The 24,730-nt window shown below is 37.9% G+C and overlaps 1 protein-coding gene across 4 annotated transcripts in view; it reads right to left on the bottom strand.

Annotated features, from left to right (window-relative positions):
* Positions 1-5,072: 5,072 nt before the first annotated feature.
* Positions 5,073-24,730, bottom strand: part of LOC128733133 (autophagy-related protein 2 homolog B) — a 40,048-nt gene continuing 20,390 nt past the window's right edge. For all 4 annotated transcript variants that reach the window (XM_053826759.1, XM_053826757.1, XM_053826760.1 and 1 more), the window contains exons 4-13: positions 18,991-19,093; positions 13,800-16,142; positions 13,524-13,741; positions 13,210-13,472; positions 13,000-13,150; positions 11,565-12,922; positions 9,276-10,626; positions 9,063-9,217; positions 8,859-9,005; positions 5,073-6,013 (exon numbers count right to left, since the gene is read on the bottom strand). In XM_053826759.1, the coding sequence (XP_053682734.1) occupies positions 5,783-6,013; positions 8,859-9,005; positions 9,063-9,217; positions 9,276-10,626; positions 11,565-12,922; positions 13,000-13,150; positions 13,210-13,472; positions 13,524-13,741; positions 13,800-16,142; positions 18,991-19,093 (6,320 nt within the window). In that variant the 3' untranslated portion in view covers positions 5,073-5,782. The remainder of the gene's footprint in view (positions 6,014-8,858; positions 9,006-9,062; positions 9,218-9,275; positions 10,627-11,564; positions 12,923-12,999; positions 13,151-13,209; positions 13,473-13,523; positions 13,742-13,799; positions 16,143-18,990; positions 19,094-24,730) is intronic.

The raw sequence follows: 24,730 nt of genomic DNA, 5'->3' as shown, positions 1-24,730 counted from the left end.
TGCAGAGTAGGTTGCTATACATACAGTAATGCTATAAATTTACTTGTACATTATCTGATAACAGCGCCAGCGCAGGCGAGCGGCGTTCTCGCGCAGCGACCGTTGTTTGAGTCTTGGCTTAAGCGAAAATTTGAAATGATCGTTTTTATTGACGATGGAATGAGGATTCGGTGTTACGTCTATTAATCTGTGATTACACTGTCGTGTAGCCAGCACTACAGTACTTATTTCTAAATTAAATCATCTTCTTAAATGTGTTTCTATTCATGAAATTTCAGAAATTTAAAAACTACTCGAAAAAGTGATCAATTTCACCCGAATTCACGGTATGTATCGCTAATGGGATGTCGTCCATAGAGACTAGAGAAGTAATTTAGCTCTAAGTTCTACGTGAGAAATCAGGGGTTACTTACTTCATAACCAAAATGATCTTTTTTTAATTCCTTGAGCTATTTCCTTTGAAAATACGAAAATATCGTCTTTGTAAACATAATATTTCCGCAGATTTAAGATACACCAGCTAGGTGAAATGCGGGTTAAGTTAAAACGGAAGCGACAACGGTCAACGGAATAAATAAATTGCCGCTTGATTTTTTTAATGGAACCGATCCCCTAAACGCACCTTCTGACTAAAATGGAAGATCGAAGTGACTTTTTGCACTCCGTCACAGAACAGAAGTGGAAGTAGAAATCCAAACACGTACATGCTACTTTCTACATATACTACCGAACCTGGCGGTAGCGAGTCACTTTTTTCCACGAAAACACACGAAAGCATACGAATGCGCACGAAAGCTTGTGGAAGCTGCTATGCGATTGGCAGCGAGCGTTCTGCTTATATTGCTGTTATTCGCTTCTATGCGAAAACCTTCCCAAAGAAAAAGAAAAACAAAAAAGTCTCTTTTGAAACGATGGTTCTACAATTGATGAAGGGACGGTAGGGGAAAGAAATGACAAATTTTGCGAAGGGGGGAAGAGCGGAAAGGAAGGGGAGATATTGGTAGCTACGCTTGACAAGCAGTCATTTTGACTCCTACCTTTTGTCCAATACTGGAAGGTGCATGAGTCGAACCAAGCTATAATCTGAGATTATAACCGGATTTGAACCCACAACACCCGCCAGGGCATGTGGTTCGCTGGTACTTGTATCTTTGAACCATAAAGGCGCTGGACAAAAGGAGACTGCAAAAGCCACTTATCAAGATAGCGACACGTTTGGTTGGGTTATCGACACATATTGTGCCTCTTCCTACATCAATTGCAGATTACCACTGAGCGAGAAGTTTAAATCTAATTGGTTTTTACTGGCAGGACGACGACACTATGCCGGCCCTTACGACTTGCAAGGTGGTGCTACAGTTGTTGGAAATTTCTAAACTCGAAATATCCATACAATTTTGACATTCAAATTGTCATATAGCCCAATTAGCGAACACCCAATTAACGAACCGCCCAATTAACGAACCACCAATTAACGAAACTTTGCTGTATAGATTTTCAAAATCAAAAAAAAAATTATTTGATTTTTCTGGGGGCTGTATCTTTTCTAGAGATGGTAGCATACCCCAACTCCCCCTTAGTTCCGCCAATGGTGCTTCTCCGCCATGTTATAATAGCTCGTCTGCGGGATCGACCGTTCTCCTCAATTTCCTGAAGTGCTGGGGTTAGAAACCTGTTTTTCTAACAAGGGTCCTATTCTCACAGTCACCTTATCTAAATTTTTTAGGTGAGAGTACAATTTGCGATTCAGAGTCACCTAGGTGACACTGCTCATCTGGGTGACTGGTACAAGTCAAGTAGGGCCTGTAAGGTGAGGTGAAGGTAACTGTAAGAATAGGGTCCGTGAGCGAAGTGAGGTTACTGTGAGAATAGGGCCGCAAATGTTTTTGTTTATGTAGTTTCAAAAATATTATAGAACTAATAGTTGAATAGTTGAATAATTATTAGGTATTCGTTCCGAATTCACTTTTATTAACCTTTTCGACTAATTCATAATTAAAAATAATACTAAAAAATATTTTAACATTTTTTTCCAGAAAGGAAAACTACAATGTTCCACATTATTTTGGAAAACAGTATTCCCTTTGAAGATGGCAGTATATCAACGGTGCAGTACCGTGCTCTCGCTGTTTATTGTTGTCCATCTGACTGCTGCCACCGTACCGTCTAATGATAACATAGGTAATTTAAAAACTCAATATTATTATTTCAAAATCAATGTTATTCAATGTTTTTATACGCGTCAGACCGTGTCCGTCGCACGTGGTGATCTAGTGTGCTATGCGTGATGCATGAATTCGTGCAGTTTTCAGATACAAATTTAAAACTCAAAACGTTGCGTTTAAAATTAAATTGCACCGAAACTAAAATAGATGGGTGTTTCACGTCAAAGAACGAATTGTACAACGGTACCAGAGCTTTAAATTGGAGAAATTCGATAAAAACGCTTTGAAAAAGACTTATTTGAAAGCCTTTTGCTTCTGGAAAGTTTCTAAATTTCATTAAGTAGGAGGTTAAAAGGTAATTTACAGTGCAAAATTTTCTCAGCTTTCGGATGAAAGTAATAGAATCGATCTAGTTTGCATACTTTTTGTACTAGAGCTAATTTGAGGGAAACAGAATTGAAAATAAAAAATGTTTAAGGGTTGACCCTACTCTGGAAAGTTGAAAAAATGAAAAAAAAAATCTTTTACCTTTTCGGAGGGTTTATACCTTCAGAAATGTTGTGATTGTAATGATTGAGTTTTAACCATGTGCGTAGGATTTTTTTTCGTCAAATGTGGTCCTCTGTCTCCCCCTGAAATATTTGCACCCTGTATATCGCCCTTCATCAGTAGTCCTTTAGCCTAGAGTGACTATATATAGAGTGGCGACAATGTCAAAATTGGAATGATAATTATCTGTCAGTGTCATTCCAATCGAGCAGGCGACCTACCCAACACGTATGCAGGAAAGAGAAAGAAAAACCTTGGAAAACCCGCATTGCATACATTTGGGATGACTTGTCGCCACTCTGTATATAGTCACTCTACTTTAGCCTACTTCTATTTTGGGCCTACCCTCTGTTCTCGTCATTCTGGAGAATAAACTACCACTAATTCTTACCAATAAACACTGCTATGATTGCACTGCACATTGGATTCGTGGTGACAAATTGTTTCTCAGGGTTCATATGGGGGCTCTGATAGCCACTAAGCTCTAGCAGCTGACAAATTTGCAAATTTGTTTTGAGGTTGAAACTTAATCATCAGACCCTTGTTGAACTATTTTTGTTGAATAGTAACTTATTCTACTGCTATACAGTTAAATTCCTGGTTGATCAATCGAGCGAAGGTAGAGCCACCGAAAGTTGTGATAGAAATGAAAATCAAACAGCTTATTAAATAAACCCGCAAAAATAAACATGCTGGAAATTCAAAATCAATAGTTTATGTATCTAACACATGAATGAAAATAAGATCAATAATGTTTTCGAACGTTTATAATTCGTACGGAAACAAGAATTACGCTAATATTTAGCAAATTTAGCAAAATTTAATCTTTTGTTTTTAAGGCGCTATGATGCTGTTACCTCGTTGGTAAAAAAAGGGTGCTCTTTTGGCTACCAACGGTATTACAGTCCTATAGCGCCGTAAAGATAAAACTTTACTTTTTTTAGCAAAATTGTAGGTAATTACTATCTCTTCACATGCCCCATACATCACTTTGCCAAATTCTGCTTGTTTGAGGTGCAGTATCAAAAGAGTAAAATCGATGCGAAAAGAGCGTGCCGAGACTGCTTCGCATTGTAGATTCGATCGAGTTCAAGAATATCATCGTCATTCGATCAAAGTCACATCCTAATACAATTTGAAAAATAAAAGCATTAATCATGAAATTTACCTCGTTTGAGTTAGATTCTTATTCGTAGTAAAACAATACATTTTAATGATTATTTTTTAATCTATATTCGTTGAAATGAATATTTTTTAAACAATTCATTTGAGAAAATCGTTCTGTATCAATAATTTTCAATAATCAAAGAATTGTAAACAATCAAATTTTTCTTTCTTTCGTTTGAAGTATATACGTTCGAGAATATCGCTAATTTGTTTCCATAATTTTGTTCAAATCAATTCGAGCTTTCGAACAATCTTATTCTTCACTTCAATCGAATTTGAGAATATTTTATCCTGACGTAAGCAAAATTAAGGGTGAATGTCTTTACCTAACGAAATAGACCAAACCTCGTGTTTTTAGTCTTGACCTTGAAATACGATCAAACAGATCTCAGATTATAGCTTGGTTCGACCCATGCACCTTCCAGCATTGGGCAAAAGGTAGGAGTCACAACGACAACTTGTTAAGCGTAGCTACCAATAACACCCGCCCCCCCTCACCTTTCCACTCTTTCCCCTCCATTTCAAAAAACTTTTCATTACTTTCCTACCGTCCCTTCATCAATTGTACCAACCACCGCTTCAAAAAATATTTTACCTAACGGTTTAATTTTTTTCATCATTTTAGTACAAACATTTCAACAAGAAGTGCTACCACAGCAACTGTTGGTTGTAGATCCCTCGGAGTTTTCGCAACAATCATCCGCAGCTACCACATTGGAGACAAAGATTCATCAACACACTCCCCCAGAACCAGATGTAAGTCCTTCTCTAAAACTGATCTCACGTGTTCTAGATACGTATCGACCACCACTCCCCACACAATCGGTTGTTATACTGCCGGAGCAGCGAGCACTAGCGGGTTGTCCTTTGTGCGATGCATCTGTTTATAGTTATTGTGACTTCAAAGTTTACCATGATGGCTGCTGTTGTGGAACTACAAGTGGCATTTATGGCTCTGGCGGATTGGGAAGTAATGGTAGGTTCAGTAAGCAGATGTTTTCTGTTATATGTATGTTAAAAAAATGTTTTCAGGCATCGGATATGGAGGCTGCGGGTTTCAAGAAGATTGCAGCTTTATTTACGCCAACTCATGCTATGAACATCAGCTCATCGTCAATTGTTGTTGTAACTCACCGTACTAATACAAATAAGTTCACTACTACGTAATGAATAAAAAAATGTTTTCAAGTATAAATATTTATTTATTTCTATTTACTTTCGGATTTCATTTCAAAATGTGTTTACTCTTGTCAGTGTGAATACAAACTGCTGCAAGTTTGAATCCAGTTCAAATTTTTTACTTCAATGATCTTCTATCATACGCGCTTACATTAATCAAAACAATCTGTCTATTAAGTAAAAAAAATAATGCGGCTTTCATTAAAAGACTGATCAAAAACAAAGTTTATTCAATTAATTCTCACTCCAAGCCACTCGTGTTTCGTTACCTATCACTCATCCTGTAGATAAAAACGTTTTTTTTAAGAAAATATGTTATAGGGATATTACTTCAGAAAATATAGATGTTCTCTACACCTTAACTTCAACTTACAAGAAGAGAGCTTCTTCTGCAGTAGGATAAACGTTGCCTCGAGAGAATAAATTTTAGAGAGTTTTGCCATCTATCATATTCCATTACTGTAGTTGGTGCAATTTTGCGATTTATTATTATTATCATGCTTGGTAGAGCAAATTTAAATTTATCACAATGCTTTTGTTTCGTTTAGAAGCGTCTACTTCCGCTATAGCTGATATAAGTTCATAGATAAAAAAGTGAAAATGTAAGTTGCCTATTTTGCGAAATCTTACGTAAAAGTTTCATCTCGAAAGATATTTTGTATCGCAGACGGAACTTCTAAAACTCTGCTAGGAAATATCATACAGGTTAGATCTTGTAATGTTCATTCCACATCGTCTTTGTATTTTTCCCGTGCCTCGGCTCGTGCGTCTGGTACAAGTTGATTTTTGACTCCGCCCAGCACGTTGCTGGTAGCTTGTGTAGCTAGCACAATTGGTTGAACAACTATCGGAGGAATTTGACGCATTACAGCTCCTACAGCACCAGTATAGCCTTTTTGATCATGTTCCAAAGCCGTCACTTCGACCAAATTATGTGCTGTATCACTTATACCCTGAAACAAAGGTTATAATTTAATTTTTATGTTTTAAATTTTTAATAGTATTCAACGAACATGAAAACACATACAAAAAATCAAACATTAGTTACTGCTAGTTGCCAGTTCCGGAAAAGATATATAAAATATAATATATACTTTGCGTTTATTGTTTAAAATCAATCTGCAGGTGAGTGATTTATTCACAGATTACACAACGCGATTGAGCAGGTAAGTTATGGTAGTATCACAGGCCTATGACAGGAAGCCATGGTTTCGTAACTAAAATCACAGCTCGCTCCTCACACGCTTAACACAAAGCAGAAACTTATACATATTCACCTAACTTTATTCCAGCCACGGTTTGTTGTGGGCTCGAAACGAGACTGGCTTAAAATTTGTGTTACAGACAAACCTTCTTGCACATTAATAGGGATGTCAGTGATCTGGTACTACTTAATTATGCAAATACTAGCTTAGATTATGAAAGAAACTGAATATGCCAGTCTGTGATTTCCTCATACAAAAAAGGCGGCAAGGTTCATTAGAATATTGTGTCGCCAGCACTAAATTGGACTTCCGATAAAACGGCAAATTATTTTTCTTCCGTACCGTACATTAAACCTAGTGTCGGAAGTAGTGCGCTGAATAGCAAATGAGACGTGCTATACAGCGCACTACTTCCGACACTAGATTTAATGTACGATACGAGAGAAAAAATGTTTGCCATTTTCCAATTTAGTGCTGGATACACAATATCACAGTCTCTGTATCGCCCTCTCATTTTACCAAGCCCCTGGCAGACAACCATGTTCTCGCCGCCAACATCTCGTGTGTGCGAAAATGAGATAGCAATTCAGCACTGCGTTTCACTCAACTGCCAGCAGTCTGATTTGGGCCCGCTGTCAAATTTTGGGCCCCGGACATGCTGTCGCTGACGTTTACTGCAGCTCGATATAGAGATGTCGATGGGGTGCATTTTACATAAGTGTCAGTGACAGATGATATAGGGTAATGTGATTGATATACACCCCATTGTCCAACGCGATTTGTTTTTGTAGTTTGACGTCGTTTTTTGATTTTTCGTTACTAATACCATCAAATGTCTTCATCTGCCAAACCTTTTTAAACCTCATTGGATCATACCGTCAATTGACAGATACTGGCGCCCTTATTTACATTTTGGAAAACTTTCCTTTCTGTTTATAGCGAATGTAGCATGTGTTTTAACATTTTACAGGTATAATGGTTTTTAAATTTAGTCCTAATGCTGTTTAAACTCGGTTTAAACAACAAACTTGCCGTTTAAACAGCTGAAACTTTTTTGGACTCTGCGGTCTGTTTGTAAACAAGGGCGCCAATATCTGTCAGATGACGTGACGTTTGTTACAATCTGATTTGGTGATTACAGTCACCTCACCTCACATCACTTCTCTCACGCGCCGTACTCTTACAGTCACCCTCACCTCACCTTACAGGCCCCATTTGATTTGTACAGTCACCCAGGTGAGCGGAGTCACCTAGGTGACTCTCAGAATCGCAAATTGTGCTCTCTCAAAAAATTTGGGTGAGGTGACTGTGAGAATAGGGCTCATAGTCAAACGTGTGCTTATGAGAATGCTTCACGAACACTATGACAGGTTAGTAAACCCTCTTGCCATCAGGAGCCACTTTACTGACGATTGAATCTGCAAAGAGTGATCTATGTTCTTTAATAATCTAAGATACTAGCTGTACCCGCAACCTTTACTACGAGCCCAACTTTAAACGAACAAGGTGTCTTCTATAGTAGAGCAGATACAAGCCTTGATAGTTCGATTCCATTCAAGTGATTTGCTGAACTTGCACACAACATTAAATTATCCTGGCGGCGAATCGCTGAAACTTCGATTTATTTACTAGTTGCCACTGTGGCGCTGAGGTGTTTGTTACAATCTGAATAAGTCCGGAGTGATTAGCGATTAGCGAGCGGCCATGTCGAGTCGTGAGCGGCCTTTTAGTTGAGGATTGCTGATATTTCGTTTCATTTTGATCTGTTACAAATTAAAAACATTTGCATTTCCAGTGACCAATTTCAGATAAGCTTTGAATTTTCTCCCGGTAAACCATCCAATGGCCAAATTGAATCACAAATAGTCGAAATATACTTCTAGTGTAGTCAAATTACACTCAAAATATTCACGATATGTTCTGAATTTTCCGGAGAACCACCTTATGGCTTTCTAAGATCGTTTATTTATTACTTTTTTTTAATTCGTATCAATTACCCGACTTTAGTTACTTTAAAAATATTTCACCAATTTTAACCAACTTTTTTACCAATACGAAAATTTCGACGGATATTCCGGAACCTCCAGCAGGCCAACCCGTAACTTTGTGGTTTCCGTATATCACTTAGAGAGTCAACTGTTATGTGTCCTACAACTTCTTATAAGACACCACGGTCGTATCTGTTCAAAATCGCTCAAAATTCGAGTTTAGCCCCAATTAACTCAATATCCATATGCTATGTGTACTTGTTATACGCGGAAAACCGCGTTATAGAAATATCATGGTACCCGCGCCATAGAAATCCGCGTTATACAAATCTCTACTGTATATACATTGGTGTATATACAAGAGTGTATGCAATTCCTTATGTAAGATATTTACGTGTTTATGTTTTGGCAACGAAGCAATAACCAATTTAAACTGATCCGAGTAAATTTGAGAGCTAAATTTTTGAACCCGCTGGTGAATTAATTGTTTTGTTTTTCGCGTAACTTTATATAGAAATAAAAATCTTTAATATGCCACTTAACACTGCATACCAGTAAACAGAATAAATCAACAAAATATTGGGTAAATTTAATCGAAACCTTACCTCCTTTACGATTTGTAAAGCGTTAGTCATACCCTCGCGAATGTCTTGGGGAGGATGTAACCGTTTTCTTTTGCCTTTTTTGTTTCCTCGGCCGCGTCGTACGGAAGGTCCTGGAGAAACCATGTCATACGCAGTTTCTGCTGTTACCTATAAATTTTATTTAGATAATAATAAGAGCTTGGATAAAAAAAATTGGACACCTACCTGTATCAACTGAATAATTTTGGTGGTAATTTCCAATGCCGCCAGCGCGGTTCTTGCCGTAAAACTTTGTGCTCCACGCTGAAGGCCCCGAACAATACGACCGTCCTTTTGATATTGTTCAATTGGAAGCCAAATTAAATCCCGTATTCCTTGAGCTATTGAATGAAGCACAACATTGTATGAAGTCTTTTAACACTAAAAAATATTACTTACCCAGTTGTACCAGTGAATACATAGGCCCGACACCTCCAAGAATCTTAGGAAGTTGTGTTTTAATGTCACGTAACCAAGTGCTCACCAAGACATCACCCAAACGGTCAATTCCCAAAATACCAAGCCTATGGGAAATTTTTTTCAGCCTAATTTCAGAACACTGTAGCTGCCCAAGGCCCATCAGTAATCCGGCAAGTGGTCCATGCGATAGTTCTACTCTTTTACCGTGGTAATCAATACGAATAGGAACATCTGGACTGAAGGTCACATTACGGAAATAAATAGGAGGCTTATCATCTCCAGCTTCGCTATTTGTATCCAATTGCTCTTTGTTTTTTTCTTCTTCGTCAATTAGAAGCATCAAATTTTCGGACACCATTTTTCTGGCTTGTAGCTCTTGCGCTGCCTCTGGCAGCTCAACCGACATAACTGGATGTTGGTGGGTTGTATTACTGCGTGATTGTTGCTGTATTCCGTAATCAGTCAAATCGCCACCCCCACCGAGTTGATTAAAGAAATTCACCATAAAAAGAAGTGAATCCTGATCGATGTTGAGGCGTATAGGTTGCACAGATATACGCAAACAACACTCTTGTGCTGGGAGGGCAGGATTTGGACGTATATTTAGCGTTTTGATGACTATCATGTGATTATGTCCTTTGCTATTTCGGTGCCCTACACTTGACTGGTAGAGAAATTTTTTTATGTCAGATACAGCCAAGCGATCCAAAATCTCTACCTCGGTAATCAGAAGCACCTGCCTGGAGGCCTGCTCCGTATTAGATGGATAAACCTCGTGCGAAAATTTAACTTTATTTAGCTGAACCTCCATCAATATATCATGCCTTCGTTCTGGTCCACCACGATTTTTCCATGTTAGCTTTTGCGTTAGTGCTGGTCCAAAGCAAACCGATGGCGAACCTTTGGAGTAACTAACACCAGACTTGTACGCTTCAGACATCGGCAAATGCGCAAAATTATTTTCTAAGTTCACCTTTGTTGTCTTAGGTTTTTTCTTATCTTCTTCAGTTGGAAAATCGTGCCCACCATATAAATGCCATGCCACCGACATTTCGCATATTGTATATCTAGTAACTGCCATTGGGAATTCTTTGGGCGCCAACAGCAAATCTGGTTTCCCCGCAGGAAGACTAAAATGGTTATCTATTATACGTAGAGGATCCTCCAGTGTCGGAACTTCTTGATTGCCGCAGTGAGGACGTTCTTCGTCGGCTATGAAACAGAATTCATCATCTGTATCGCAGCTAACCTTCCGTTGGTCGCATTCGTTCGTTCTGGTAAGCGGCTTTGGTGTGTCAAACTTATTAATATCGCCGAGATCCATCGTGACCTGCAAAAGAACGAATCATTTATTTAAGGATATTTTTACAGACATTACTTCGATTGTATATAGCGGATAACTATAAAAACAATAGATCAGCCTTATGTTTTCGTGTTGAAGTCAGACATTTGAATATTTTTTATTACGATAGTGTTTCAAATAAATGAAAGAAATGGAAGAAGAACGTAATATACTATAGATGTTACAGTATCCTCAGGGTGGGAAGTAAAGGGGAAAAACGGAAAATTAGATAACAGGAGGATCATTGAAGCGGCACTTACTAGGTTCGTAATTAGTTCCTTTTTACCAAACTAGTCCGCGGGTTTCCAAGCTAGGACGGAAAACAATCATAACATGATCCAACCCTAACTGGTAAAATGAAATATCTATAACCTCTATATAAGCGTACCACCTGTATGCTACAACTAGATGGCATAAGTCTTATGTCCTTATGTCTTTAATGGGATTTTCCTAAGCACATAACGATACAATGTAAATCACAAAAATTTCGCGATTTTTTTTTCTAAACATTTATCAACTTAAAAAATCCATATTTCATGAACCAAGCACCGTTGAATAAAGATTTTTGCGTGCGAATCGCTGTTGTTCATTTGTCAATTGAGCCGAAAAAATTGACAGAACTACACATTATATAGACCACCTTTCAAACTGATAACAAATTACGTGAATGCAATGTTATCTGAAGCTCCGCCCACTTGGCATAAACTAAATGATGCCTTTACTATTTTCAATCAACCGTTGCTAGTTATTAACTTCTTAAAAGAGGAGTGAATGTTTTTTGTGAAGAACGCAAATTGAATGAACTGAAGAAAATGATATTGTGAAAAATAATTCAATGTTGTGGACAGCATGCTAACAAAACACATACAAACATAAACGCTAACTAGCTTAAAACACTATAAAACGTTAAAATATCGAATTATTACCTGCGGCAAAGCTTCTACCACTTCGTCATCCACAACGTGCTCTTTCTCTAATCCCATTATAGAACATTCAAAATTAAGTAAATCTCTCATCTCGGTAGTCACACTACCAGTGTCCTCCGATTGTTCATCGAATTGTCTCTGCTTCAAGTAATGATCATCGTCCTGGTAGGATGACGGAACACTCGATCCTTCCTCTATGCTTAGCGAATCGTCGTCGGAAGTAAAACGCCTTTTGTTACTGTTATCCGAAACAAGATTGTTCATCAACTTTTTTCTTGCAGCAGTCTGGCTTTGATCTTCATCGGGAAAAAAGAATACTTCCACGCCTTCGCCATCAGCTAGCAGCTGATCATCACGCAGATCACCAACGTTACTCTGAACATATAGGCTTTCTTCCATTGCTTCAGCCATCAAAGTGTTGACTCTTTGCTGCTGCTTGGGCGTTACCTCCGGTGCGCAATTTGGTTTTACAGGCAACAAATCGCCCTCAGGTTCACTGCCCATCGCTAGACCACCTGCGTTATTACTCTCTGAACCGGGGTCGTCCTGTGCTAACAGGTCACCTTCTGCAGCCAAGTAACCAATAAGTTGGGCCAGTGCTCTACCAGAATCAGCACAAGTTCGCACATGAACATCATTCATAGTCATTCGAAGATCAAACTTCGGGAAAGAACTCGTAGCTTTTTCATTCAAACGAAGTGAAATCTCAAACAATCCTAGTTCAACCAGGCATACTAATGCATTTGAAGGCATTGCGGTTACTTTGTTATCGTCGCGTATTCCAGCACTGCTATTGCTTCTTTTCTTCTGACACTCTTTTGCATTCGCGGTTGGCAAAGGCGAAGCAGTTTGAGGTGCTAAACACAGTGTTGCATCTTCCGCAATAAATCGCAGCGTTAAACCCGAACTTTCAGTGGTAATATTGCTGCTGATCATGAACGAACCAATAGTGATAACAGCTCTATAGGGGAAATACAACGGCCGATAATCGATTGCGCAGCTCCATAAATGCAGATGCATTTCCGTAATTACGCCAAATGGAGTGTATCCATGCACAGGATAATCTACAACATCAAACATGTCCAGCAGTTGGGTCAACCACGAGTGCTGTGGTAAAGTAGAGTGATGTCTTAGAGTGGTTACTTGAACACCCGCTGCCATACGAATTCGCTTGATCCTTTGCTCAGGTACAGTCTTAATTTGAATGGCTAATGAAAACATTCCTCTTTTTGGGCAACCGCGTTGCTCATGCAATGTTAGATTTTTAGGTGTCGGATAAAGGGTACTGAAGATATGCGCTGGAAGCACGCTGTTCACTAATCGAAGTGGTGGATTCGCAGTGGGTGTGGGAATCAAACCTGTCGAAATAAAATGGTAGTTGTTAGCTTTTCATATTTCGACTACCAAATTACGTCTATAGAAGAAATAATCTTACCACAATGATAAACTTCAGCTGATTGACCTTGAATACATAAATACCCCAGGTTACTATTTCCATGAAAACCATTCACAGAAAAAATACTACATGATTGTAGCTTAACAATAAATTCACCCAGTTGCCCCGGTATAACATGATTTTGTGAATCCTGCAAAAAAGAAATATTTTAACTGCTTTTGTGGTGACGCCACAACATGGAAAAATTACCCGGACTGGTGCAAACATTGTTAGCATACCGTGCCCAACGTTCAACTGAAAAGCTATAGCGCTGCTCCTGTCCACAAACGATTTTCTATGTTGCTGTTGGCGACGCCGACTGCTGTGCTGCTGACAATAGTCATGACGCTGGTCAGAATATTTTGGCTCATCGTCTCTTCCAGATAAGCGACGATTATTTCTATCATATACGGAATAGAATATTCCGTCCGAGTCAGATTCAGTTTCGGAGTTAGTAGTCGACGAGCTGGAATCTACAAGCTAAATTAATAATTGCTTTTACTTAAAAGAATGTTCTTGCATACCTAATTGAACAGCACTCTGGCACATTGTAAAAGGGGCATAAATACTATCCATCATACCCATATTTGCTAAGTTGAATGGCGATTCTTCAAATGCTAACTTAGACGCACTCAAATTGGCACCAGCTTCTGCGGCTGTATATGCTGCTGGTGCACTTGGTTCCCACAATAAAAGATCAGTACTTATTCGATTGTATATTACCTCGTAGAGGTGTTTTGATCTGCAATAAAAGTAAAATAATAAGTATCAAGTAGTGAATCAAAAATTAAAATACTTACATTAATTGAAAGCTAACGACAGGGAAGTCTATTTTAATTTGCACCCTACTTAAATTCATAGCAGCTTGGCAGAATGTGTTTATTTCTTCCGAATCACCAGGCAGAGTAAGAGTTTCTGGATCACCTGCTGGGGCTTTAGAATGAGGGGTGTCGCTTTCTCTACACACACGTTTGGCGCTAAATGGTGTATCGGCTTTAGTTTTGTACGTCTTAATGCCAATGCTTTCACTAGATGTTGGGTCACTATCGCTTTCATCACATTGGCTGGCACCTTTACGTTGCTGCTTTTTTTCTTGCTCGCTTTGTTCCTGTTGTTGCTGAATGGCAGTATCGCTTGGAATTTCTATAACTATTCGCGGGAATTCTACTCCTGCTCTCTCCTGCTTCCTTTGATCGGAAAACTTACCATCTAAAACATTATCTGTCATCACAGCTTTGCCAATATTTACACTATCCGCATTTGGTTCGTGGTAGAAGAACTGAATTTCGTTTGCCGAAATATCATACAGAGGATGTGGATTCAGTGCTATGGTGGCACGTGCTTGTTGGAGGCTGATCAGTATAAAATCCGGTCGTATATTGCGACGCCACCAGGGAATTCGTTGTGGATCATGAATAGGCCTCAAATCAGGAATTGGAAAACGCAATCGGAAGTCAACTGATGGAGCATCAAAATGAATTTCGCTTTTTGGTTCCATTTTTCGATTTATTGATCCCGGTACACCTGATGATGTCGGTGAGTTCACTGGGGTCGATTGGTTATAGTAAATAGTGAAGGGATTCTGATAAATTAAAGAGCTCAGGCGATCCAGGATTGTTATGTCAAACTCGGTAAGAAATGCACCTAGTGAAAGGCGAATATCTGTTTTGGGAGGAGTGTATCGTATTCCACCGGATCCTTTAAGAACGTTTGACGTTTGCTTAAAGTTTACAAGTATTTCTGGTCTTTTTGGCAATGTAGCCAAGTTTTTCTCACGGTAGAACTCGATTAGCGGTACAGAAACGTCTGTTAAAATTTCACGAAGATCTGCTCTGGCAATAGAAATTGAAAAACGTAGAACAGTTCCCAGTCGATTTCGTTGTTCTTCTCCCTCCAGTATAACAGGTGCCATAAGCAACCGCAAATGACTGCAATCACAAGCGGCATCCATTATAAGACCAGCGTTTAGTATGTCGTTAGCACCAACTCCTAGGCCTAAATTAACCACAGACATAAAAAAGTGTTCAGTCTTGGCGTACAATTTTTGTACGCTTGCCTCACTCAATGGAGACTGCTGATAATTTGTATGACTACTTTCCACCAAAATATCCTCGTGTAACAAAACGAATGCCACAGCTGCTACTCTAACATTAAACTTAGATATATCGGCGTCGGCATCAGGATCGATAATACGTCTTCTGCTAGCTGAAGTTGTCCGTGATGCCATACTTGAGGATCCGAACGAACCAGTCATTGAGCTATTGGAAGACTCTGCCATTACTGAAACCTGTTCACTTTCTCGAAAATCATTTTCCAGAAATCCTGCCTGGTCCTGAATCACTGCCTGTAAAGGATCCGTTAAGGACCAACCTTGGTTAAGGCCTATCCCTCCAGACATGCGACTAATGTTGTGTTTGAATTCAAATTCTGTCTCTTCAAATCGTTTTGGTTTAGAATTCAAATCAGGCGGAGTGCATTTGCCCGGAACTGGCTTTTCGTTAGATCCCAAAAAAGTATTGCCAAGTAGATTAAGTGCATGTAGCTGCCGCGGTGACAAAAAGACTTGCAAACATCCCAGAGACATTTCCAGTTCAACATTAGGCCCAACTAGATTATCTGCCTGTTTCATTCTAATGCGGATTTCTTGTTTGGAAGTTATTTTACCAGCTAAAACTGCTTCCGAATGGAAGTACTGTATAGCGTCTTCTTCATATTCGTCGCTTTCTTGTGAAACACCACTGCCGCTTTCCATACTTTCGGTTCGTTTAAAACTACTATTAATATTGCTACTATCACATACGCTTGAATAGCTATCAAATTCGTTCCCTCCTGCGTTTGCTCCTGTCGTTTTGAAGGTTGAATCCGTCGGTAAATCCGATATAGTGCTTAAAAACTGCTCACTGGCAATCAAATTATCACATTTACTGGAGCAATCTTGCTGCTGTTGTTGGTGTTGTCTCGGATTGTATATCCGAAATTCTTCTGTATAAAATGTGATGCCTTCCATGCAAATATTATGTGTGGCGTGTGTTGATATCAGCAAAGCTTTTTGTTTTGATTGCTGCTGCTGTGCATTACTATCCTCGTCTGAAGTGTCGTTGCGTTCTTGTGGATCATCGCCAGCTTCGTTCTTGTACTTGATACTATTCGTAAGAAAAAGAAATAAATCCAGTTAGTTATATACAGTACAAATACATTTTATCTTAAGCAAAAAAATTTAAACTATTTTAAACAGATTAACGCAATTTAATAAATGAAGAGATTAATAATCGACTTCGGACCGCGTAAAGTCCGGTTCGAGGTGCGATCGCAACGAAATTTGAGTTTGATTTTTTACCGAACCGGAACGAAGCGTTATGTTCTTTCTCGGTCTCTACAGGATAGTCCTTAGCAACGGAATACGGGAGGTCCACGGTTTGTATGTACGCCAACATCCCGGTACGTCGCATAAGAAAACTTGCCAAGCAAGTCAAAATTTCTGAAAAATCGATGCAAAAAATCATCAAACAAAACTTGCACGCATCTTCCAGAACTAGAGTGAAACGCAACTTGATTACGCGGCGGGTAAAGGAACTGCGAGTGGCTCGTTCGAAGAGATTGCTTTTTTGTTGAAGAAGGAAAAAATTATAATCCTGTTTTCCAACGAAAATTATTCAGCATCGATGCTGTGTTCAACAGTCACACAGACCGGTTTATTCCACCGAAGAAATTAGGGGAAGTTCCAGAAAAGTGAAGTTTAAATTCCAAACCAAACATTCGCTAGGTGTCATGATGTTTGGCTTGGTGGCGTACAACTGTTTGGCGTACAACTGGCTTGGTGGCGTACAACTGAGGAAACAAATAAATGATACTGACTTTCTCCTACCTTCGCATCATACATGCGATTGTTTCATTTGTTGAATAGAACGTTTCCAGCAAGCGTCAGCTGAAGTTGGTGACTGTTTCAAGTGACGACGACTCGGCTGACGACGACGATCACCATGATGAAAAGAACCCCGTTTTACTGACGCTGATTGAAGCCAGTTTTGAAGCGAAACGGTGTATAAAGGCAGGCTTCATTTTCAGTTTTTTTGCTCAGTAGATGCTCATTTGACTGCAGCGCCTCAACGAAACAGAATTCGAAAAAGTAGTGTAAAAGGTAATTGTAGAGCTAATTATTATCTATATTATTGCTGAAGAAAGTATAGTTTTATCTTTTGTATTTACGGCGCTATCGGGCTGCTATCCCGTTGGTAGCAAAAAGAGCGCTCATTTGGCTACCAACGGGGTAGCAATCGCATAGCGCCATAAATACAAAAGATAAAACTATACTTTGTTCAACAATAATGTAGATAATAATTGACTCTACAATTGCCCTTTACACTACTTTTTCGAATTCTGTTTAGTTGAGGCTCTGCAGTCAAATGAGCATGTACTGAGCAAAAACCGAGAATGAAGCCTACTTAAAGGTAACGTTGTCGGGTGCTGCCCCCTAGTACTCAGGACCTTCACCCGTTAGATTATTTGATTTGGGCGTTCGTATATTGAAGCACAAGCCTGCAACATCTCTCCCTAGTGTGAAGACCCTGAGGCCGGTTATGACGCGCACATGGCAGTCGATGTCGGAGAATATGTCCGAAAGGCGTGAGATTATCGTTGATACAAATGGGGGACACATCAAGTAAACTTGTTTGAAATGATTTAGTAAAGATATATGATCTCGAATATGTTGATATTACTGTTTACAATATTTAAAAAGTGGTTTGAACTATGGTACTATAAACTTTCGCATTTTTTTTCTGCCGCACCCTGTACTTACTTAGAGTTTTCCGCCATCCTGAAAAATTTTGTAGACAAGATTATTTTTCTACAACGCTTGGTTCTAAAGTTATTACATTTGAAATAATCCGAGAAGTAGTCCGAGAAAATCGGAAAATTTCTCTTGGAGTTTTCTGGGAAAACAGGAGACCTCGAATTTTGTAAACATTGTTTTCTTTAATATGTCAATAAACTATGCTCGTAAATTTCATGAGAGTCTAACACTCTCCGGCCTAAACGAACACGATAATTTTGAAAGATCATTGATAATTGCTGCATATTGTAATTCAAATAAATATTTTTACATAGTATAAATTTGTTTTTTATATAGGTATGGATAACGATAAGTCCCCTACAATACGTGCCTATCGTACGTATCGAAATATTTGTATTGAGAATAATTTATGTTACGAATTATTTTATAGTGAATATTTTGTGCACGAAGCACTCGTGGAGGAAATATTTTGGAGGTTCCGTAGCAATAAAATTGAATGGAAAAAATCTCTTACTTACTTATTAAGTTATAGGATACGGAAGAGTATTTTCAGCCGATTAGGCGAGTGTATCTATTTTTTTTCGGCCAATGCCTAGTTCTAGTGGAAGAACGGGTGGTTTTGATGTTCTTTTAATAAAAAACAGCAGATTATTTACATTTTTGAGAAAATAGTGATAACAGAAGCACTGCTTCGTTTCAAAACTGGAGTCAATCAGCGTCAGTGAAGCGGGTTTCACTTCATCATGACTACTCGGAATGACTGATCGGTTTTAAAGTTTCATTCGTACTTTTCTGACAAGTATTTAGTAGATGGTTAGCAAATTTGAACGATATGAATTGAGTTCGAGTAACATTTCACGCTATAATCTATCTAGTCAACATCGACAAATTGTGCCAGAATTTCAATCGTCCTCACTTAACTTAATCACCAACTTTATCCGAAACTGGCTTAAAAGGCTCTTTTCGTCAAATGAAACAAGTTGTATCATGTATAAAGTGAAAGGAACAAAAACTCCGCTTCAAGTGAATTTCGATATCGTTTTATTCACTTTTACATGTTAAAGGATAAGCCAACGGATTGAAAATGGTAGCATATTTTATATTACACTAGCGCATCTCTTTAAAACATGTAGTATTCTTTAGAGTTGTTTGTTTTAAAATGTGTCCCAGATTTCTCAGAAACCACTAAGTTTACTTACCGGTCAATCTTGACTATGAGTGCAATGCCACAATCACTTCCTGGAGGTAAATATTCGATGCGTATTTCCGTATTGAACAGCCTGGCTTTCACCCGGTTAAGTACTATGAAAAATGGAAACAATATGATAAATTATCGACATAAAACAATAGAATATTAGATAAAATATTACAATCATGAAAAACTACAAGGTATACAGCCCTAAAAGTTGTGCGAATGGGTGACGTAGGACTATATCAGATCATTAGATCAAAGACTAATGTAAACTGCATTTCTTGCATATGTATGTTTATAAGAATCTGTGAGGGCTATTGTTTAAGTGAATGTTTAAAAGAGAAGAGCGAAATATTCAGATTCAATTCTTCATTGAATGCAATAGTGGCCTTGAAAATACGTGGACGGGGGTTCAAGTACAACGCCTGCAACCATTGAGACATACATAGAAGATTTCTTTTAAAAATCACTTGTGTGCATCATAAAGGTTGAAATAGTAATGAATGACCAGCCCACAGATTATTGTATCAAATATGATTATGCGTAGCTAAACGTGTTTCAATAATCTTATTTCAACTCGCTTGTAATCTTCAAAACGTCCATTGGTTACAAATAACATTAAAGCCAAAGCATGTTCATCGTAAATATGACGTGCCATTCGAACGTGTCCTTCTCTTTTGACATGAATGGCAACAGGCGTGTAAGTTAACGGCGTCGATTCGCTGTCTTTTGCTCCGAGAAGGTTTTACTAGTTTACTTTCACAGCTTACCGCTTGTTACATAGCAGAAAATATGACACATACGCAAAAATTTCTGTTTTATTTGTATAAGAGTCCTTATCCTCCTACCACAGGGGTGAGGGGTCTCAAACCATTATAAAATAAATTCATGCCTCCATGAACCCCCACATGCCAAATTTGGTTCCAATTGCTTAATTAGTTCTCGAGTTATAAGAAAATTTGTTTCATTTGTATGGGAGCCCCCCCCCCCCCCTTAGAAGGGGAAGGGGTCTCAGTACACCATAGAAAAAATTCTTGGCTTCTAAAACTCCCACATGCCAAATTTGGTTCCATTTGCTTGATTAGTTCTAGATTTATAAAGAAATTTATATTTCATTTGTATGGGAGCCCCCCCTCTTAGAAGGGGAAGTGGTCTCAGTACACAATCGAAAAAAAAATCCTACCTTCTAAAACCCCCACATGCCAAATTTGGTTCCATTTGCTTGGTTAATTCTCGAGTTTTGAGGAAATTTGTGTTTCATCTGTGTAGGAGCCCCCCCCCTCTCTTACGCCGTTCATAAAAATGCTCTCTCGCCCCTTTCATAAAATTGCTGATCATTTTATCTTTCCAACGACACATAAATTGTTCAGTTTCGTTCGATAGTTTAGTAGTTATTAGCATTCATTCCAACGTTACACTTCTATTTTCGTTTTCACAAAGTGCTACCCAGTCCCAGATAGTAAACAAAGACGTAGTCCTACGTCAAAAAAATTTGATAACGTGTATTCTGAGCTATTTATGCCTATGACATTCCCGTTGATTACCTGCATGCAAGGTTGTTTAATTAGACGCAGCGTTTATATACGAACATTCATTGGATTAGAAAAAAGTATTTTTAATTCCATAGACGTACGTTATTTATTTCATAGCAATTGACCAATCCTGTACAATTTTATTTCAAAGCAATCGAGTCGTTTCGTTGCCCGATTGTTTCATTCATTATAATGTTTTGGCAATACTTTGTCCTACCAAGATTAAATGAGTATCATTTTCAAAGTCAATACCGCCCGGTTGGCTTCTTGGTACGATGCTGGTCTAACAACTCAGCCGTCGTATGTTCGACTGTACGGACTTGCTAAATAAAGTCAGTGGGTCATAGTACTAACCCCGTAATTGTTCCGAAATCTAACCTCTGGCTGAAAAGTCGATCGATAAAGAAGGGTCAAACCTTAGAATGACGTTTAAGCTCGAAGCGTTCCTTCATTCCAAGATCAATATGGGTTTCTCTCAAGCCTTTATTGTTTTCATTGTTATGGTATTTTCGAACGAAAACGTGTTTTCCTTGATAAAAACTTTGAACTGATAAAAGCTGTGGGCTAGAAGGGAATGGAACCGCCAATGGAACGGGACGATGTAAGACCGAACTAAGCCGAAAACAAGGAAGATGTTTACTCTTAGAAAAAAAATTTTTAGCGAATAATTCATTTTCAAGCAATTGCTCATGTTTCCCTGTTGGGGGGCTCACCGTGTCTCAGCCTGTTTCAAATCGGCGAAAAACGACGTTTTGCCTTTCTACTATATAAATATATAGTATAAAGGTATAAAAATCACTTGGAAAACCGGAAATGGAAAGAAGGTCCTGCGGGCCGAATGTTATATACCATTCGACTCAGTTTCGAAAACTGAGCATTTTCTGTGTGTGTGTGTGTGTGTGTGTGTGTGTGCGTGTGTGTGTGTGTGTGTGTATGTGTGTGTGTGCGCGTGTGTATGTGTGTGTGTGCGTGTGTATGTGTGTGTGTGCGTGTGTATGTGTATGTGTGTGTGTGTGTGTGTGTGCGTGCGTGTGTGTGTGTGTGTGTGTGTGTGTGTGCGTGTGTATGTGTGTGTGTGCGTGTGTATGTGTATGTGTGTGTGTGTGTGTGTGTGTGTGTGTGTGTGTGTGCGTGCGTGTGTGTGTGTGTGTGTGTGTGTGTGTGTGTGTGTGTGTGTGCGTGTGTATGTGTGTGTGTGCGTGTGTATGTGTGTGTGTGCGTGTGTATGTGTGTGTGTGTATGTAACGCTTTCAATGTCACTCACTTTTCTCGGAGATGGCTGGATCGATTTTAATGGTCTTAGTGTCAAATGAAAGGTCTAGGTGTCCCATTGGTCGCTATTGAATTTCATACTGATCGGACTTTTAGTTCAAAAGTTATGTATAAAAATACGAAAAAAAGGGACTTCATTATCTCATAGATCCCTTAACCGATTTAAACAAAATTGATTGCATATGAAAGAGAAGCCTTACAAACCCTTAACTTCCAAATTTCATGATGATTGGACTTGTAGTTTGAAAGTTACATAAAGAAATGTGACAAAATAGTATTTAAAACATATTTTTCTAACATGTAAGAATTAATTCAATGAAAAACATCACACATTTTACTATTATTTGAAAATTACTGCTGAGATCTATTAAACAAAACCAAAGTTATTTAAAATCGGACAGTTCATTCAAAAGTTATTCAAACTTTAACACTTAAGCACCGTATATTATACCGTTAAAACGTGTGAAATCAAAACATGTCAATCAAATGTTGATTGTACTCAATGTGTGCGATGTATGTATGTATGTATGTATGTATGTATGTATGTATGTATGTATGTATGTATGTATGTATGTATGTATGTATGTATGTATGTATGTATGTATGTATGTATGTATGTATGTATGTATGTATGTATGTATGTATGTATGTATGTATGTATGTATGTATGTATGTATGTATGTATGTATGTATGTATGTATGTATGTATGTATGTATGTATGTATGTATGTATGTATGTATGTATGTATGTATGTATGTATGTATGTATGTATGTATGTATGTATGTATGTATGTATGTATGTATGTATGTGTATGTGATGACAATTTGCAATTTTTAAATTTGCAATGAAATTCAAGAAAAGTGAGAAACATGTCAATAGTCTGAAGTTTTTGAAACCTCTTAGTGGAATACGAACTCTGTAATAAAAGAAAAGAAAAAAAACTTTTACCGACTAAATTCCACTATTTAATATTTATTCGCGACAGATACGTATGTGCTTTGAAATAAGACATTGATGAAGCCTGCACGTCGTAGGCGAACTACGTATCTGTCGCAAATAAATATTAAATAGTGGGATTCAATCGAAAAGTTTTTTCTTTGATTTCAGATTTCAATTGCCATTTTCTTTACTTGCTGTTACTCACAATTGTACACGAAAAGCAAAAAGCGGAGAAAAGCAGTTAATTTAAGTATATAAGTATAGTGGTGTATAGGATCAAAATACCAGTGAGTTGATTTTTCCAAATAAATTTATACAAATTTCATACAAATTTTACGCATTAATAGATGCTCTTTTCAATCCATAGATACTAGAGCTTAGAAATGTTATATGAAAAATAGGAAGTAAACGTTGCACGCTAGTAACTTTGTAAGATTTGTTTTCGTTAGTGACATTTTAAAGGACAGATGTCTTATGTCATGTATCATGTTTTAATAAATAAATCAAAAATGACAAGCACTGGAAATCATATCGATCATATTTCTCATTCTCAAGCATGTTTATGGCGCAGTTTTTGCAATATTTTTCAACCTCATCTTATTTTCCTAACCCTCTTACATTGGAAAAACGATGTGATCAAGTTAATGACTATCTATTCATGAAAGTACATTCAAAAGAAGCTTAAGTTTTGATTTTCATGCAAAAATAATTATCTGAAGGAGCGCCAGCTAAGAAAAAGTTTAATTTCTCTTTTTCATATCTAATGCTCTATTCAGTTATTTTTTCTAATTCAGATATATTGCAAAATTGAAGCCAAGCAAACTAATAGTAAAATTTTGAGACATTTTGGTGTAGATATCCTTTTTCTTCAAAAGCGAAGCATAATAATAATTTTTCTGAACTCTTGTTTTTCAAAGATGCTAACTTTTGAACGCATGGTATTATGTAATATCAAAATATCAAAAAAAAAATCTACCCTTTGAGTTAAAACCATCCAAAAAAAATAAAAAAATCTGCTATGAACACATATTTCATATTGTCAGTTCAAAACAAGTTTCGTATGTGGCTCTGAAACCCGAAACTTAAGGCCGACCGATTATAAAACTAAATAAGGTGTTCATCAAATAACATAAATGACGCTTACAAGTATTTACGCACCCAAGGAAAGAAAATAGAATTATTCTACGCAATACGTTGTGAATTTTACTGGCAAATAAGGATTTTGAGGAATACGAAACGGATATTTAAAAATATAGTCAAGTTAATTATAGATGTTCCTGAGCAATTAAATAATGATTATTGTGACAGTAGAAAGGTTAGGTCACGCCGCTAGGTGGATTAATTCGGGTTTTTTGTCATAGTAAAAACTTGCGTTGTTCTTATTGTGATTATTATTCCGGAGGTACCCTTACATCAAGATCGATGATACGTGATAAAAAATGGATATTTCAACACAGAGTGCACGGTTGCGGCTCCACGGAAGCTTATCTCTTTCTGTTTCATTGTAGCACAAGCGTTTGATGACTTCCGGTAATAAAATTAGCAGATAAAATTTTTAAGACTTTTGAATATGAATATTTCTGTTAAAACCAGAGTATGTAACAATCGTTATTTTTGAACTGGACAAAATGTTTATAATTCTTATGCTAAAACTGTTATTGAATGTTTGAACATGAAATCAAATTGACCTTTTTATAATCAACCTACAGAAACTCATAGAATAGGCAAACAAAAACTAATCTTAGACTGATAAAATCCTCGCACGTTATACCCGCCTCCATCTACGCCGAAAACGTAAAACACGCGGACGTATGCTTGAATGAGCAACCAAACGCCCATACATATATAAAAAGCTACGCGACACTCAAATATTGCTGTTCTAGCTCCTAACATCTGTTTACTCATCGGCTACTAATGGCTGCGTATTTCATTTCATTCAACCATGCGGCTTCAATGTTTTCCTGTAGATTACGTTTCTAGAAATTGGGTCAGCAGGAATGTA

This window comes from Sabethes cyaneus, chromosome 1 (assembly GCF_943734655.1).
Source record: "Sabethes cyaneus chromosome 1, idSabCyanKW18_F2, whole genome shotgun sequence".
Lineage (NCBI taxonomy): Eukaryota > Metazoa > Arthropoda > Insecta > Diptera > Culicidae > Sabethes > Sabethes cyaneus.
This window is presented reverse-complemented; position numbering and strand designations above follow the sequence as displayed.